Source organism: Chlamydotis macqueenii, chromosome Z (genome assembly GCF_036417535.1).
Source record: "Chlamydotis macqueenii isolate bChlMac1 chromosome Z, bChlMac1.mat, whole genome shotgun sequence".
NCBI classification, from domain to species: domain Eukaryota; kingdom Metazoa; phylum Chordata; class Aves; order Otidiformes; family Otididae; genus Chlamydotis; species Chlamydotis macqueenii.
In genome coordinates, this window is record NC_141593.1 from 52507711 (window position 1) to 52524852 (window position 17142).

Consider the following 17142-nt stretch of genomic DNA (forward strand, 5'->3'; position numbering starts at 1 on the left):
TTAAACATGTCTTTCATCTTGTTTAAGTTCCCTTTTCTGGTGAACTACATGGTTGCATTTCAGCCTTGTGCCAGCAGAAGGGTGGGTGGGCTGGCGGGGATGGCCAAGGGTTATGCAGATGGATGAGGATTAGGAAAACTACTTCTTTTGATGGTAATGCTGGCTTAAACAACTGCATTAAACTACAATGTAATACTTGATTTAATTTCCTGTTTATATTTGAATATTTACAAAGTATAAATATTTTCATGTCTTAAGCATCACTAGGTATCCCATAAACACTCTGAATCCCTCTCAGTTTTGTCTATAGGAATAACGGCTTTCTGTTCATTGAAGTCTCAGATATCTGTAGACATACCGTATAAATGAACATGGATGTTGTAGGAAATGATTAATTCCATTCCTTGTTTGTTGCTTTCAAAACTGATAGTACAGGCTAGCAATGTATTCCAGTAAAGACTTGATTGGACCAGTTAGGTAGGACCGTTAATCTCCCCAGTCAGTAGTAAAGAAAATACTTAGTATGTAAGCATTGGATACTTGCATACCTAATTCTTAATTCATAGTAGGAACCTATCAGAATAATCAAGCATTCTTGGACCAGCTTTTATAGAGCCTGGTTTTTGTCACCAGGATGATGAACAGTGCTGTGACTCCCTACCTGAATGTGTAGCCAGGAACTGCTACTTGAAACTAATTTTTTCTATAAAGAGAGCTTTTACATGAGTCTTCTGAATATTCAGGCAAGTCAGCATTCTTGTAATTTATGACAATGGGAGAAATGCTGATTTTAGGAAATTATTTTGCTGTTTTAAGTATTTCTGTAAACTATCATAAAGAGTGTTTGGGAACATAAATGAGTCCATGGAGTATGTGTGCACATGTGTATTTGCTCTAACCTTTAGAGTTAAACTTCCTACCACGAGGTGGAGATATTACTATTCAAATATTAAAAAAAAAAAAAAAAAATGCAACCCCCAAACTTGCTATACTTCCCTGCAAGGTCCATAATACCTTTTGAAAGTTTCTGCTTTATTGACCAGAACAGCTTCTGTTCTACTATAAATCTTCCTCTTTTTCCCACACTGAAGTCCAGGAGTGCATTTTGATTACTGCAAGGTAGGGTGGACCTTTCATTGCTGTACTGAAAAACACCAGTCTCATGCTTGTAGAAGGACATGCATAGCGCCACTCTGTGCACAGAGTGCGAATTTTTATGGCAATACTAATTTTTTCTCCTCTGTCACACAATGTCTATGAGAACTCCTACTCCTGTTAGTTTGGAACTGCATTCAAGATACCACCCCCTCAGCTGTTGCAGTTACTGCCATAATCTACACCAGTCTGGGTGAGAGAAGGCACACTGATGGATTTGGTAAGGTATCTGACGGCTGAAAAATGAGCTATTGGCTATATGCAATGTTATGTGACATGTGTTCCTGTTTTCTGGAGGTTATTAATCAGGTAATGAGCCACAGAAGCCAACAATATCTTAGTTAGCTCTGTAGATGTGTTCAACTTGTGATTAAAATTCTGGTAGGTTTTTTTTTACTTTAGAGTAAAGATTATTTTTAGGTACATTCAGTCCTTTCTAGATTTGGGAACAGATATGGATTATCATTATGTGATACTGATCTGTTATACAGTTGACAAGAGATACAAATTGTATTATACTGGCAGGTGAAAACGAGGTGGCAACTTACTGCTTGCAACTAGAAAAACACTTTACCAGAAATGTATCTGCTCAAATACATTCATTTCTGTGAAAGCCAGAATAAGAATCTGTTTAGGAAACACCTGATTAGATTCGTATAGCACTATTGTGTGAGGAACACTCTTGAGGAAAGGTGTGCATTCCTATCACCTGGTCTTGTTGCTATAGAGGTTTGGTTTTGAGGTCTGTTCATAGCAAAAGCAGCAAACCTGTAAACTGCATTGTTTGTTTATAGTGGACAAGTTCCTTAATAAACCCCAGTGTAATCAATTGTAGCCCTGTGGTATGAATTCTTTTACACAGTGCAGACTATTACAGCTCTACACTACAAATTGTCTTATGCCCGTCATCTTTTATCCCTGCTGCATATACCTACACCATATTTGCCTGAGCAGACAGCAAAATATAGAAAGACAAATGAGTATGTAAATAACATCATTATCTTTTTCAGTCCAGTCGATGCTAATTATTTGTCTGCTTCTGTAAAAGAAGCAATTTTTAATGCTACTCTTAGATTTTCATAGAGAAATTTAACTGTCTTACTGGTGTATCATTTTGATAGTAATTTGAGGGTTTCTGGAGTGAAAAGGGTGTTTTATGGGGAAACTTCCAGTCTGTGAAACGGTACCTTTTATATTCATACTGCATTGTAAGCAGTATAGTTATTTGTAGTAGGAAAAAAAAATGCTGCTTTTGCAGAAACTGCTACATGCTAATTGACTAGGAAGTATTTTTCTCCAGGCAAAGAAGGTAATCAGTTAATGGGGAATAAAGACTTTTAATGCACTCATCTCAAATAGGACAACTAGTACTAACTAGTGATTTTTATAAAGGAAATGGAGGCTACGTATGATGGATGTGAATGCTTTCCTGGTATATGATTGTTAACCTCTAGGGAACACTGGGACACCTAATTATTTGTGGTATTCCACTAGATACATCATAGGATTACGGCAAAAGTTAGCTATTTTATCTCAGGTTTTGATTAGTGTGCATTGATTGCTCTGAGCCTTTTACTGTTCTCTCCGGTTTCCTCTTATGGATTTGCAAAAATATAGGACTTGTTCTTTGTGTGATTAACCCTGAAGAATGAAAACTTAAATTTGGTAGCATCAATAAAGGCACACCTCAGCTTAAGCTGATTGTTTGATAGGATTTTCCTACAGTTATCAGTTAACTCTTGGATGTGAATTTTCATAGCTGGTTTGACTGATGCATTTTATGAACAGAAAAGATTACTGGCAAGCAAGTCTGAGTTCCTCTGTAATTTAAGACATGGAATGAGACTGTGACATCGGTTTTCTCTGCAACTGTAGTGTTTTGTTTCTGAAGGTGGTGTGTGTTGTTGTTTGTAATGGAATGTTGTAAAGAGAATGTAAACATTGATTTTGCATTTTAACAAGTTTTATTTGGAAAGTATTTTGTACACTTCTGATAAAGTTGAAGGAAAAAATAACAATCAGTTCTTTAACCTTTCAACATCAAGGAAAAAAAGTTATGTAGCATTGCCACAATTAGGTGTATGAGGCTATCAGTAAAAAGCTTAAGAACTGAAAGCAATCACAAGTACTAGCAACCTTGGCTGTTGAGAGATGTAACTTTTTTTTTTTTTTTTTTTTTTTTTTTTTTTTTTAGAAAAAGCTTTCTTATATGGAAATGCATGTGGAAATTAAATTTGAACTGTGGAATGACAGCAGTGAATTAGTATGCAGTGTGGTGCCATCATCAGTTATGTTACGTACTATATACCCGTACTGTAGGCTTGCTTGTTTTATGGGCCTGCTAGGTATTTATAAAGCTAGGGGCCTCTGTTGTACATTTTGCATTGCCTGGTAGTTTTTAAAGATACTTTTGAATACCTCAAACCAGTATTTGGCAGTAAATGGTCAATACTCAATTCTGCTCGCAAGGAAAATGCTTGTTTAATTAACCAGCTGTGTGAAATGGAGCTTGGGCTCATAAACAGTAACAGATGAAGAGATTAATTATTAACAGTTATTTTTTTTTAACTTACCTTCATTTGAAAAGGAGAGCTTTTCTAGCTTTCTTGTAATGCATAAGTGTTTCTCCCAGTAGCTCTTCATCTCTCTTGATGATATCCATCACACCAAAGGCTAGTTGCCTATGTCGGCCCTGATTCCCTTTATGTTCCGAGTTCTCACATTGCCCTGTGTGACTTCCTACTCTGAAACTGATGCAAAGCTGTTCTTAGTAAATGACAGTTTGAACTCCCAGTCTGGCAGAACTACACTGTTGAGCAAAGGAAAAAAAATAACAAAACAAACAACTAAAACCAAAAACTGAAGTATCTTTAATCCTACTTATGCCATTATTTCCTTCCAGTTAAACAGGCGGCTATGGTATTTCTAAATCTTCATTTACATATTTCTGTCGGTTTCTTCTATCCATTGAACGTGCTTTCCCCTCTCCTTCACAGGTGGTTTATATTCCTGCTTCCTCTGTATTATTCTCCTCACTACAGTAGGATGTGAGGAGTTGCATAGCTTCCTGCTGTTGAATCTCATGCGTTTTCAGCATCGTCATTTTGTCAAATACCTGCTTAACCTTAATTTTGTCTGGTTTGTTGTTTTATGTAATGTGATAGACTAGTCTTGCAGGAAAAAGGCTATGTAGAAGCAGTAAAACTTCCTCACTTCGCATTGTACTCAATATTGAATTGCAGTGGACTTTGTGTTTAATTCTATACACTTGGGATGGCAATCTCTATCATCAGCAAGCAGGATGTGAAAGAAGGGAATGAAACTGTATTATGTCTGCAGTTTCTTAGATGGTTTTTTGGGTGGCTTAAGTTGCTGCTGCTTTTATCACTTGAAGCTCAAAGTACTGATTTGAATACTGCTCCTTCTCTATAACTTCTTACATGGAAAAGGAATGTAAATGGTAAGGCCAGCTGCATAAAAAGAGTAATGTTGCCAAGAAGGAAACTGAGTGACATTATTTAAAAAAGAAAAAAAAAAAAAAGACCTCCCTCATCCTTTCATTAGTTAACTTTTTTATTTTTGCTCTTTAAGGATAGAAAAACAAAGATGTCATTGTACTGCCAGGAGCTTTGCTAGCTGTAGCTACTGTGGCAGTTAATTTTGTCTTTCACATCTATTCAGACAAAAATGGGTATTGCTGTTGTTGCAATGATCCAATTTTAAAATTAATTGAAATTTGGACTTCATGTCCAACAGCCTCAACTAGTGGAAGAAAAAGCAATACTTGTCAGGAGGAGCCTTCTGTCTGCAAGTCTTTAGTTCAGAACAGACGTGGGAATAAGAGCTAGTATCACCCATCTTCCTGTTCTCACATTTTAGGGAAAAGAAGGAAGAATAGGAAGTATGCTTTTTTCCATGGGTTTAATGCAAAAGGATAAGAATTCTTCTCTGGCATTTTTTTCCCTCTGAAGAAAATGCATGGGAGACTACTGCTAGTGACTTCACTAGTCAGTTTTGCTGTACTTACGCATCAAGCAGGGAAACTAGAGTTGTAACAGATTTACTGAACTGGACCATACTTTGTCTGGCCGCTTTAATATCCGCTCTTCAGATTAAATAATCTTTCAACAAAAGATGAAATTAGAAGTAACACAGATGAAGTGGGTCAAGTCACTATGTTGATCCGTGTGCCTAATCCTTGCAGCTTGGTTTGAATAATTGTTTTCCTAGTTGCTTCTTAATTCTGTATCATCCAATTTTTTTTTTTTTTTTGTTCCATGAAACAAAACCAAGAATAGTAATTACTTAAGAATAACACTTCTTTTGTGGGCCAACTTTGAGGTATCTCCTAAAGAAGCAAAAGTAGTAACACAGTTCTGAAGAAAGGTTACTTAAAGCAAATACGTAGGTATTAAAACACTGACAGTTTCCTGACCCAGCTAGACTTGCTTTACTTCTGCGCCCCTCGCCAGCAGGCTTTAACTTGGAACTCTGCTTACGTTCATGTTCAGTCCTCTACCCAGATAGTTAGCTGCCTTTGGGAAGAGGGTTTTAAAAAAAAACACTACAGGTTTTAGACCATCACAGACTTTCTGGCAGCCTCGTCTTCAGAATCTTGTATAGTTTTCTCTGGAAGAGTAGCAGGTATTCACTGCCAAGCGCATGACCAACCCCTGACCTTATTATCAGACTAATGAGTGTAGATCTGCAGGTTCCGGATTTCCTTACGCATTCTGGCTTGCTGTGAAACTAGTTTTATGTCTGAATGAGGCTGTTATTGCTTTATATAGCTATCTGATTCTTATATCCCCATGAAATTGACAGTTATAGCTAGACTGGTCCAAAGAATAAAGAAGGTAATAGATTTGGTTTCGTGTACTAAGCTTTTTCTCTCAAAGAACACATAAAATATCAAATAAGCTCTTTTCTGATGGTAAACACTCATAATACTTTGAACTATCAGAATTATAAAATATTAGCCTTCTTGTTATGTATTCCTTTTTATTTTCATTCTTGCAGAGTGTGGAAAACAAAGCATATGGTCACATTGCCATCTATGCAAATTTCTAAAAAAAGCATATATTCAAAGGGGCTATATAAATTTCTAATTCTAGCAGAATGTGATGAAACTTTGTGAAGTTGTGTAAAGTAAGTCTCTCTACATAAGTGTGTGTCTCTTCTAAGAGTGAAGAACTGCTGAATGAATTGGGCTTAAAACCAAGGGGAAGCAGATAATGCCACCCAGGAATAAAGTCTAGTCTTTCCAGTCCAAATTCAGTTTGGTCACCGTAGTGTATTACATGTTTTTAAAAAAAAAGACTTTGTCTCAGGGCTACGAGAGGTTGGAGTTTACATACACTCTGCTACATCTACCTGTCAAGCCGAAAACTCTGCAGCTTTTTAAGAATGCTAATCTTCATGCAAGACAAGTTCCTGCTTCCGAGAACGTCTAATGATCTCATTTATTATGTATGCAGAGTTTTCCTTACAAAAATAAGTCTCACAATTAGCGTTAAACTCACCTTGGTGTAAATGCAGAGCAAATTGGCTAAGTTTGAATTCACACCAGAAGAATGTGCACTTCATTGCAGAATGTGGTGCCTAATTTGTTGCTTCTGAGTGGAAAAAGTACTATTTTTTTTTTCTTGAGTGCTCTGCACTAGAATACGTTTGAGTAGGAAGATTGTGTCCTTTCTTTCGCACATGCTAAACTTATTACTGAGGGATTTTCCTATTGGAACTCCACTGCCAAACAGGAAACAGAAGATAATTTTCTCATCGCTTTATAGTGTTTAAATAATATACCAATTGGTTCAACTTATTACACATAAATTTTAATAACCCAAAGTACTGGTATTCAAGTAAAATCAACTATAGGGGGATGCCTCTGCTTTGCTTCAGGAAGGGAAAACCAGCACCGGTTACTGTCCAGCTACCTAAAGCAGTAGTACTCCAGGAACACGAAATGATAAAACCAAAGCACTTTTAAAACCTGTTTTGCATTGTTAATTATCATAGTTTAATATCTTAAGCAATAAAAAAGTTTGCATCACTTAATGATGCAGGTGTGAACATGAGTTTGTAGAATTTTATACAGTATCTGCTAAATAAACAAGTTTGGCAGCTTAGCAAATATCATATGATTGCAGCATCCGTGACTTAAATTCAAACAGTGATTTAACCCCCTGCAATGGGTTTGTAAATCAGAATAGCACACGCCAGGGTTCCGAACAGTGTCTCACCCCAGTGAGTTGGAGGAAAATATTTTTTAGTGCATGGCCCTTGTGCAGAACTGCCCGCATCAAACAACTGTCTCCTTTGAGTTCCTTTTGAGGGACTGCAGGCCCAGCAGAGACTGCTGGTTGGAGGGGATGTTGGCAGACTTTGGGATGAGGAGTATCACCCGCTGATTGGTCCGACGCCATTCATTGTACAATCTACAGTGATACCTAAAGGATACCTGGGGAGAGAAGAGAGATGCCCTGTGTTTAGAGTTGTTGCCATCCTCCAAGGACTCATTTGGGGTTTTGGGGGAAATACCTTTAACTGGAACGAAAAGCTGATAAGCAGCTTAACTGTGAGGGATAAAAATGAGCAAAAAGCAGCGGGCAAAGATGCGAGCTGCCATGGAGATGGCTTGTTTCCCAAGCTGCTACAGTAGAGAAGAAAAGCAGCCTGTGCCCTACTTCCTGCTGTTGCCTACCTATCATTCCCTTTTTTATAACATGAAAAATCAGACATCCCGCTTCTGCCTTTCCCAAGAAGTAGGATTACTGGCAGCCACTTAAAATGAGAGTGAGTTTGGGATAGTATCATGCTGCAAGTTGTTAAACTGCCAAATAATGTAACTGGCTGGATGGCAGCTGTGTGCTTAGCTACACCAACACTGACAGGGCTGTACATTCTACCTCGTAATGCTTTATTGCTGAATGCATCAAATTCAAGGTTGCACAGACGCATGGTGAGTGTCAGCCATCTGCTACTGTGCGTGCGTCTCAATTTAGACTTTGATTACTTTTTTTTTTTGTTATCAGCTAACCCATTTCAACCTTACTGTGGTTCTGCTAATAATGGAAGAGAAATGACTGACTTCTACATTTTGTATACAAGATAGCTTAGCCCTACATATTTTTTTAAAAACAGTTTACTGTTTATTGAGAAGCAGGTGTAGTGGTCTGTGTATGATTATGTACGTGTGCATTTTTTTAAAAAAAGCAAAGAACTGTGAATTGGCTTGAGACCTTTTGGGTGAAATGTACCACATGTACAAAAGCACATAACATCCTCTTGAGCTGTGGGCAGGAGGGACCCATGCAGTGAGCAGAGGAGGAACCTTGTCTTGTTAGCTGCTTTCACGTGTAGCTGTTTATTTGTCACTGATTCTTATGCACCTGTGCCACTTCTGTAGGTCAGCGCTATTCAGAGTGCAGAGGGTGCCGTAAAGGCTGGAGGTAACATGCTTGGTTTGCACATGTGGCTAGAAGATACTGCTGACTCCATTTGCGGAGAAGTGGCTGTGCGTGCTGCTGTTGAAGGGGGCTGTGCTCCTTTACTACCCCCACAGCAGTGACAGGCTGGCTGCCCGTGAGGTATGGAGGGATAACAAGTAATATACCTACCTAGCAATGTATCCTTCAAAACCGTTACTACAAAAAAAAAGGTGCTCTTAACTAAATAATTTACCTTTCTATAAAATATAACCAAGGACAAAATAAGAGTTTGGTTTTTTTTAATTAGAAATTTATGCAGCTGTGTGCCGTTAACAAGGGAAACCTACAGAGCTCTTACTCACTAAGCAGTTACTCAAAGACAGCTCTTTCAAGAGATTAATTGATTCCCCACCTTTCAATCTTCTCTGCTCCCCCTGAAGGTAAAGCAGTCTGCACCTCCCTTTCTGTGGAACATCATATATGAAAGAACACGAGAAATCCCTTTTAAAAAGGTACTGCACGATCAGCAGAAATCATGTGGTAGTGGGAGGACAGGGAAACAAAAACCAAACCATGTGCAAAGATGAATGCCATGCAAAATGCAGTGACTGCTTCAGAGGAGTGAGCTGGAGTTCAGGTTGAGTTTTCAAGTAGCATCACATGAGGTTCTCTGAGGATATGGCTGCGCTGTTAAGCCATGCTTTAACTGCTTGTTTGTTTAAGTCATTTTCAGAGGAAATCCTAGTTAAGTTTGACAGCTTTGTTTACAACGGTTTCTTGCCTCGAGGCATTTTGAAGTGATGTCAGCTACTAAATTTCAGCAGAGCCATGGTTACTCACCCTAAGCTGTTACACTGGATGCAAAAATCCTGACATACTGAACAAAGGCCAGATTTATATTGGTCCTTGGCACACCAAACGCCTTTGTTCACGTCTTCAACGGCATAGCAAGGGAGGGGGCTATCCTTCTAACTTACTCTGAATTAATGTGGGCTAGCCTTTGTTTTAAACCAGTAGTTATGTTATACTGCAAGCTATAGGACCAAATCCTGTTTACTCCAACCTGATATTTGATCTTACGATTACCTGCGTGCAAGAGAAAGCCGAGTGTCACCCTGAATTCTTAGTTTAAATAGCAATCTCTGTTTCATGTCTGAAGCTTTCTTCTTGGGAGCAGCAGGCTTTTTGTGTATCTGTACATCTGTTAGTGATTAAATGCAGAGGAAAAGCAACAGCATGTTATTAAACGTGGCTGTTTTAGGGGAAGGGATGAAATACTTCTTGGATGCCAAAAATAGCATCTCTCCCATTCTCTGCTCTCTGGGATAACTGTGGTGTGTAAATAATCTATATGCCAGCTTTTGCCTCCAGAGAAAATAAGCTGATTTACTGGAAGTAAAACGAACTTTTAGTTTTCTTAATTTCCCCTGGACCTAAAGGAGCATTATATCACGTTGTGTGTAATTTACCCCACAGCACTCAATATATTCCCTGCACAGCCATAACTAAGCAAGCAGTACAGGATTCTCCCATTTGTGAAAATTCAAGGGCAGCTGCTGCTGAAGCACTTGATGGGGTTGGCACTTCTGCGCGTGGGTCCATTCCTTCCTGCACAGCAAGAGGAGCGTGGAGCCTCCCCAGGCAAATGCAGGCTGGGGCTTTCCTGCATGACTGATGGGACTCAGTCCGCTGAGCAGAGAGCAAGGATGTCTTCTACGTGTAAGGTGCTCAGTGCCGTTTGTAAAGCACTTGCTTTAAATCCCAACCTTGATTTTGCAAAACTGCCCTCTGAGAAAGTGTATGAAAACACTGCCACTCAAGCCTATTGACTTAATCTGCAGATATAATCAAGCCTCCTCAAAACTCTTCTGTCCAGAGGGTAACGAGGGCAGCTCTGTCCTGAGAAGACAGCCTGAGAGTCCTTCCCACTAAGTTTCTCTGTGCTGCCCACTGAGTTAACTCCATGCTGAACAGGAGGGGTACTGTGCCCTGAAAGGCTTCCTGCCTTGCCTTTCCCTGATGAACACAGTGCTTCATTAGCCCATCCAGCTCCTGCTGGCCTGAGTAATAGACTGGAATGGAATTACATCTTCCACAACTCAGTGGATGCTAAAGAATACAGTACGTCAATTACATCAACCAAGGTATGCATTTACATCAGGCTCTCTATCACCATCTTCCCCAAGTGCCAGTGACACATTTCTCTATATGCTTTCGAAGGGGTAAAAGTTATAAAGTGGACAGAAGGGATTTTTGCCACTTCCCATGCAAATGCAATAGATGGTGTTAGGGACAACAACTGAGATGCTGCAGAACTTTTAATGAGCAAGGTCAGATATGTTCATGGGTAATTAAATCCAAAACTACTTAGCCACACTACCCTTTCCAACGTCTGTTTTGGTGCTTGTGAATTATGTATATTACGTAAAGTGGTTCGCATTTGGGTTTCTCAGTTGTACACAAGGGAAATTTGAGCAACCTTTGTTTGCATACCTGAGTCATGTCTACGCACAGTACTGCAGGAAATGAGTGCCACCTCACCTTTGCAGTACATGGCTGTCCTGTCAAAGGGGAGCGCTCCTGCTGCTTCACAGAAAATGGAAGCAGAAACAAAAAAAAAAAAAAAAAAAAAAACCAAACAAAAAAAAAGAAACTGTGGGAGGCTGAGGTAAAACTCTGAGCCCTGCTAAAACTAGCCCGCAGTGCTCTGTGGGTGAGATGGGGTTTCCCTGATGTGAATGAAGTAAATGAGATGCTGCCTTTCATAGCTTTCTTGGAGCTGGTGGCTGGGCAGTGTGGGGTTTTCCGTTCCCCCCACCTTGCCTTTTCCAAGCTTACTCTGGGCTCAGCATAGGGACGTCTTGCTGTGGACTAGCTCTACTAATGCAGTTCTTAAAATGCCACCTCCTCAGCAGCTTACACTGATCAAAAACTGCTGGAAGGGATCAACCGCACAGTGTTTCATCGCACCTACTGATGGGCAGCTAGGTGCTGGCCCTGTGGGATTGGTGGCTGTGCCAGCACTACAGGCAGACTGGTCTTGCCCCCACTCAGGGCAGCACAGGCTCAGGTGAGTTTTCCCTCTCACAGCAGCACAACCTTGCATCATCGCACAAGCACCGTTCTGTTACTGGGAATGCTCCCTGTCTGCATCTGCTGTTCTGTTCTCCTTCCCCAACCACAGCTAGAGGTGTGAAATGTCAAATTCAACAGTAACCTTGGGGTTTTCAGTGCACTGCTAGGCCACGGCTTGATAAACACTTGTTTTGGCAGCTGTCCTCTGTGTTCCCTTCATGTCTGCTGGGCCAACTGTTAGTTGGTGTCCTGGGGCCAGGAGCTGATCTCAGTTTAACAATTTGGCACAAAACATGTGACTTTTAGGATAGATTAGCATGTAAGTGTTAGCACACCTGGTTGCAGGATGGGAAGAAGGCAGCGATTTAATCTGCACTGCAAAGGCAGCTACATTTCCACAGACCTGGATGTAAGGTGGTTTCCACCATGGACTTCCCACAGCACCAGGATCATGAGGAATGGGGAAAGCACGGGATGCACCCACATCTAAGGCTTCTGAATTGTGAAACTGGCCAGATGTTGGATTAGAATAAAAACTGAATCCTCTGTGGCAGCCAGGTTCTTCACCTAAAGCTTTTCCTGTGCGCTGTGCCTTCAGCTCTTGCACGTTATCTATGATGAAACTCCCTCCTGTAGCATCTGTCTTTAACTCCTCCATGTTAATTCCTTGTCTCTCTCTTGCTATCCCTCTGGTGTTTGGGATCTGGGAATTACTGACCCGAAAGCCAAGCTGTCTTTCTGGTTCTCCAGAGAAACTGAATGGTGTGGAACCAAGAGGCTTCTTGCAGACGTAACTTAAATTTATCAGTACAGCAGGTAACTATAAGCAATGCTTATATTATACAGTGGTCCACCTGCTCTACAGCACTGTGTGTAATTAATTTTCTCATTAGTTCTTTCCCTTATTCCTGTGAGTTGAACAGAAAACCAATACTTACTAGGGTCCAAAAGAGGTAAATAGTGAAGAGTGCGACAGTGAGTGCAATGAGGCCAACAGCTTCTAGCCTACTACTAAAGTGCAGATGGTCCACCGCTCCTCGTAGACACAACCAGCCAGAGATGGTCGCCAGTGGAGTGATAAACAAGAAGCACACCATGTCTCCAAAAAGAGTCCGTTTCTCATGCTGGGGGCCTGGGTTCTTCAGCCACTGGAGGCAAAATGCAGACAAAGCAAGCATTAGCACAGGGAGGACGTTTTAATGGAGATGAGCTGCTCACTCACAAAATGCAGACCTTCCCCTTCGAGGAGGGAACGTAGGCCATATGCAGGACGTGGCTTTGGCTGTCCCTAGAGAGCTCCCACCTGAGCTTCTCCCCCTCGCTGCCCGCTGGTGCACACCTCTAGCCATGCATACCTACCGCATCGTTATTCATCTGTAGAAAAGCTGCCTTGAGAAGGGGAAGCATTTTGCACAGGCAGCCCCTGGCATTCGGCTGCTGAATTGTTTGAGAAACTCCCTTCTTCATGTGGAAAGAATCACATGCTCTCCTGACAACTCAAGAGTGTAGAAAATGTTTGTTAATATTCTGTATGCTCTTTTAAGACTTTTTTTTTTTCATTCTGCTTGTAATATTGGCAAAGCCACTTTCAACTTGTTTTCAGATACCCATGTGCAGGCAGAGTTGAATGCACACGAGGTTACTTTTATTAGGAGGACACTAATCTTGCAAAACAGAGTGCCTGAAAGTCAACTGCTGAAACCAAGGTTGACTGAACAGCTACCAAGCCCACATGCCCGTGTTTCTATAAACAGGATTTTAGACAGCAGAGGTGAAAGAAGTTTGGCCTACAACAGTACACGGAGGCCTTTTAATAAAAAAACCCTCATCATTCAAGTCAATATTTGAACAGAAGACTACCAAGCCCTGTAATTTTCACCAATGTAAGCTGTAGGATTAGGTCAAAACCGTTCTGCAGTATGTTTGGTTTTTTTTTGTTGCTGTTGTTTTTATAACATATAACCACACGGACAGTAATACCAAGGATAGCAAACATTTCTTACCGTGGCACTCAATCAGCCTGGGGGCTGTACCTATAACCCTAGCCACCGAGGGCAAACACACCACGTGCCGCACGGGACTGTGTCTGCCCCAGAGAGCCCACGATCTAACCATAGGCATCAAAGCCAGGAATGGGCAGTGAAGGTGGAGCCAGCGGCCATAACCTCAGCTGCCTGCACGGACAGAGCGGGGCGCAGGGCAGGCTCTCAGCTCCCAGCCTGGCATGTCCCTCCCAGGCCCCCGACTCCGAGCGCAGAGGCCGTGTCGAAGGCAAGGCCCATGCTCCTCCAGGGAGCTACTGCGTCATCTGTCATCAGCGCAACAAGAAACCAAAGCCACTGCAGCTCCGTGCCAGCAGAGGTGGATAAGGCTCACGCATCCTTAAACTATTCGGCCTTCTCATTCCTCCCAGTGCATTATGTGCGTCAGTAGAAGTCCTGTCTTTTTGCCTTTATTCCCAGCCACCTCGGGTTTTTTCATTTCTCCCCTATTACAGTGCCGCAGCAATGATCCAGAGGACCAGCAGGACTCAAAAGAGTTTTGACAAGAGAGAGCAAGGCTAAGAGCATTGTGCAAGCTAATGAGTATTTCTCCTCTAGGTATCCAACCCCTCCATTATTTTCAGACCCTGCTTCCTCTTTTTCCACTTTCCCCACACCATGAAAACAAATACAGCATTTATCTCTCCATTTTCATATGGGGTAAAACAACAGTCAAGAAAGTGAGTGCAACCAGGAAGAGGCAGTCACTAATCTGACAATAGCAGAAAGACATAAATCAGTAGACAAGTTTGCTTCAGCCTCACCATCTCTCAGATGGAAATACATTATCTAATTCACGTTATTTAGTGAGGTTTTACTGCAATACAGTAACTCAGCAGCCTAAGATCCATTTTCTTGTACCACTTAGGAATTTAGGAAAACACAAAAATATGTGCATAAGCATTTTTTGCAGGATGCAGGCTTTTAATTTGCTTGAATACTTCTAAAATCCTAAGGAAGTGGGAAGTGCTTCATAACTGCTGTGTACTACTATAAGCAAGAAGCTGTAAGGGTGGACACTAGTTAAACAGGGAGGCTTAATATTTTTTTTTTCCTTTCCAAGCAGTGTCTTAAACTCAAGTTTATTTAAAATACCAGAATACTGGGTGTGGTGGGTTCACCCCAAACCATCAGCGAAGCACCCCCGCAGCCGCTTGCTCACCCCCAGCCCATCGCTGTGGGGGAGAGAACAGGAAGAAGCTGCAAGCAGGTCTCCCTGGAGCCTTCTCTTCTCCATGCTGAAGAGGCCCAACAAGCTCAGCCTGTCCTCATAGCAGAGGTGCTCCAGCCCTCTGATCATCTTTGTGGCCCTCCTCTGAACTTGCTCCAACAGGTCCATGTCCTTCTTACATTGTGGGCTCCAGAGCTGGATGCAGTACTCCAGGTGGGGGTCTCAGGAGAGAGAAAGTAGTAGAATACTTCTGCTTAGATTCTAAGTTTCAGTCTTTTGTTTTGGAAATGTGCACTGTCAGGTTACTTTATAGCTGAAAAGCCAAGTCAGCAAACCCTTTTGTGAAACAGAAACCCACACACTGATCTCAACAAAGTGCTGAGATGATTAATCAGCGTAACTGTACAGCAGGGACCACCCTGCTGGCAAAGATCGAGGCGAAGGACCAGATGCAGCTGTCAGATCTGCACTATGATACTCCGAAATCCGTCCTATTAAAATGTGTCAATGTGCTCAATTATTTCTACAATAAATTGAGACTCTCACAGTAATAATTTCCATTTTCGAAAGGACAAAAAAAAAGAGGTCATAAAAAAGGGTCACATTTGAAGCAAAATGCTGGCCTGCCTGACAAAGCACCATCTTATCACTGTCTTAAAGCGAACAGTGACTCCTGTTCCTGACAGACAGGTGGAGAGCCAGAGTAATGCGACACAAATTGACGTTAGCCAAGGCAGCAAGCACAAACTCAAGAACAGGTAAGCACAGTGCCGGATGCACAACTGATGCATGACTGACACAAGCGAAGAAACCTTGAGCCTGGAGACTAATACACACCTGAGGAGAATCCAGCCCCTCGAAGAAACCTGGGGTCCCACCTCATCCTTCACAGTGACACATACCAAACGGGGTCTGCTCAGAAGCAAACCATGAGCTAAAGGCTGTGGCTGAACAACATCTCTCTGCTCCCGCAGCTGTCCAGGCCGTCCCTTCGGCAGTGGGTGCTGCTGCCACGGTTGCCTGGACAGCACACGCTGAGAACTGGGGGCTCGCCACTCAGCCAAGCTCCGCTAAACAGGACAGGAGCTGCTGAAACGACACAGACCATCGGTCAGCCAGGGAACAGGTCCGTCCCAAAGGGCAGTCACAGCAATTGGTCTGGGCAGGGCAACGTCTTCAGCCACGCACCTCCTTCTGCAACGCATCTGTGTGCCTAAGCCTGCGGGCAGTGGCAAAAGCTCCACCGAGACACAGGCGCTCTCCCCCTGTGCTCAGGTGGATCGCTTCGACTGGAAAACAGAAAGGCCATCAAGAAAATGTAAAGCCTGCACCACAAGAGGGGACTTTAAAAGTTTGACTCATTTATTCCAGCGAAGTCATGCTCTAAGTGTGCCTTGCGGATGGCCAAAAGAAAGGAGAACTGAAGGGGGACACCGGTGAAGAGAAACGCTACTTAAGTTAACAGACAATGCTGGCTTAAGAACAAATGGATAGCAGTCGGACATAAATAAATTTAGACTAAAAATCAGAAAAAAATTCCCAGCCTGCAGAGGATCCAGCTCTGGAACAGCCTCCTGAGAAGAGCAGTGTAGGATAAAACCCCCAAAGCTGACACAGTTTTATGAAGGAACTTGCTTACATTTTGAAAGGAATTTTTGATGTACTGCATTTGACGTGAGAAAACACTGTTAACACACCCGAGGCTCCTTTGCCTCACCCACTGACACGTGTAATACACATACAAGGATTTGCTGCAGTTACTCCACAAAGCAAAGCTGAATTTAAATTATTATCTGCCCTAGGAAGATTAAATTGAGCTCCTGACCTTCATCAGAGGGTCTCCACGCTTCCTTCAACTCAATGCAAACTCTCGCGCTCAGGAGCTTAATGTGGATTTGCAACAGTCCCTGGGAGACTTTTGCTCTATGACCCATCACTGGCTTCCAAAATTTTATGTGATGCTTAAAACTGCACACGAAACCAGATCTATGAAACTGTCCAAAATCCCCTTTCAGTGCAAATGTACAGAGAAACTTCAGACTCCTGCGATGAGCGAATGGGCTCTGTTTCCTGTTACCTGGTTTACTTCATCCTGCCTAAGCAAACTCAACTGGAGGACGCTCACCTGAAAGGGGAGACCTGAAAGGCTGGGGCATCCTGGCAAAGCGAAGCCTTGTATTTGGAGAAGGAAATAATCAGAACAAGCAGCAACTGAGGACCAGAATACCCTGGAGAGGCTCAGACTGGGAATTTAACTAACCTAACCAAA

General features: G+C 42.0%; 1 protein-coding gene across 4 annotated transcripts in view; it reads right to left on the reverse strand.

Annotated features, from left to right (window-relative positions):
* Positions 1-7056: 7056 nt before the first annotated feature.
* The window catches only part of MARCHF3 (membrane associated ring-CH-type finger 3), a 78116-nt gene continuing 68030 nt past the window's right edge, over positions 7057-17142 (reverse strand). For all 4 annotated transcript variants that reach the window (XM_086770677.1, XM_086770675.1, XM_086770676.1 and 1 more), the window contains 2 exons: positions 12599-12808; positions 7057-7615 (listed from right to left, as the gene is read on the reverse strand). In XM_086770677.1, the coding sequence (XP_086626803.1) occupies positions 7457-7615; positions 12599-12808 (369 nt within the window). In that variant the 3' untranslated portion in view covers positions 7057-7456. The remainder of the gene's footprint in view (positions 7616-12598; positions 12809-17142) is intronic.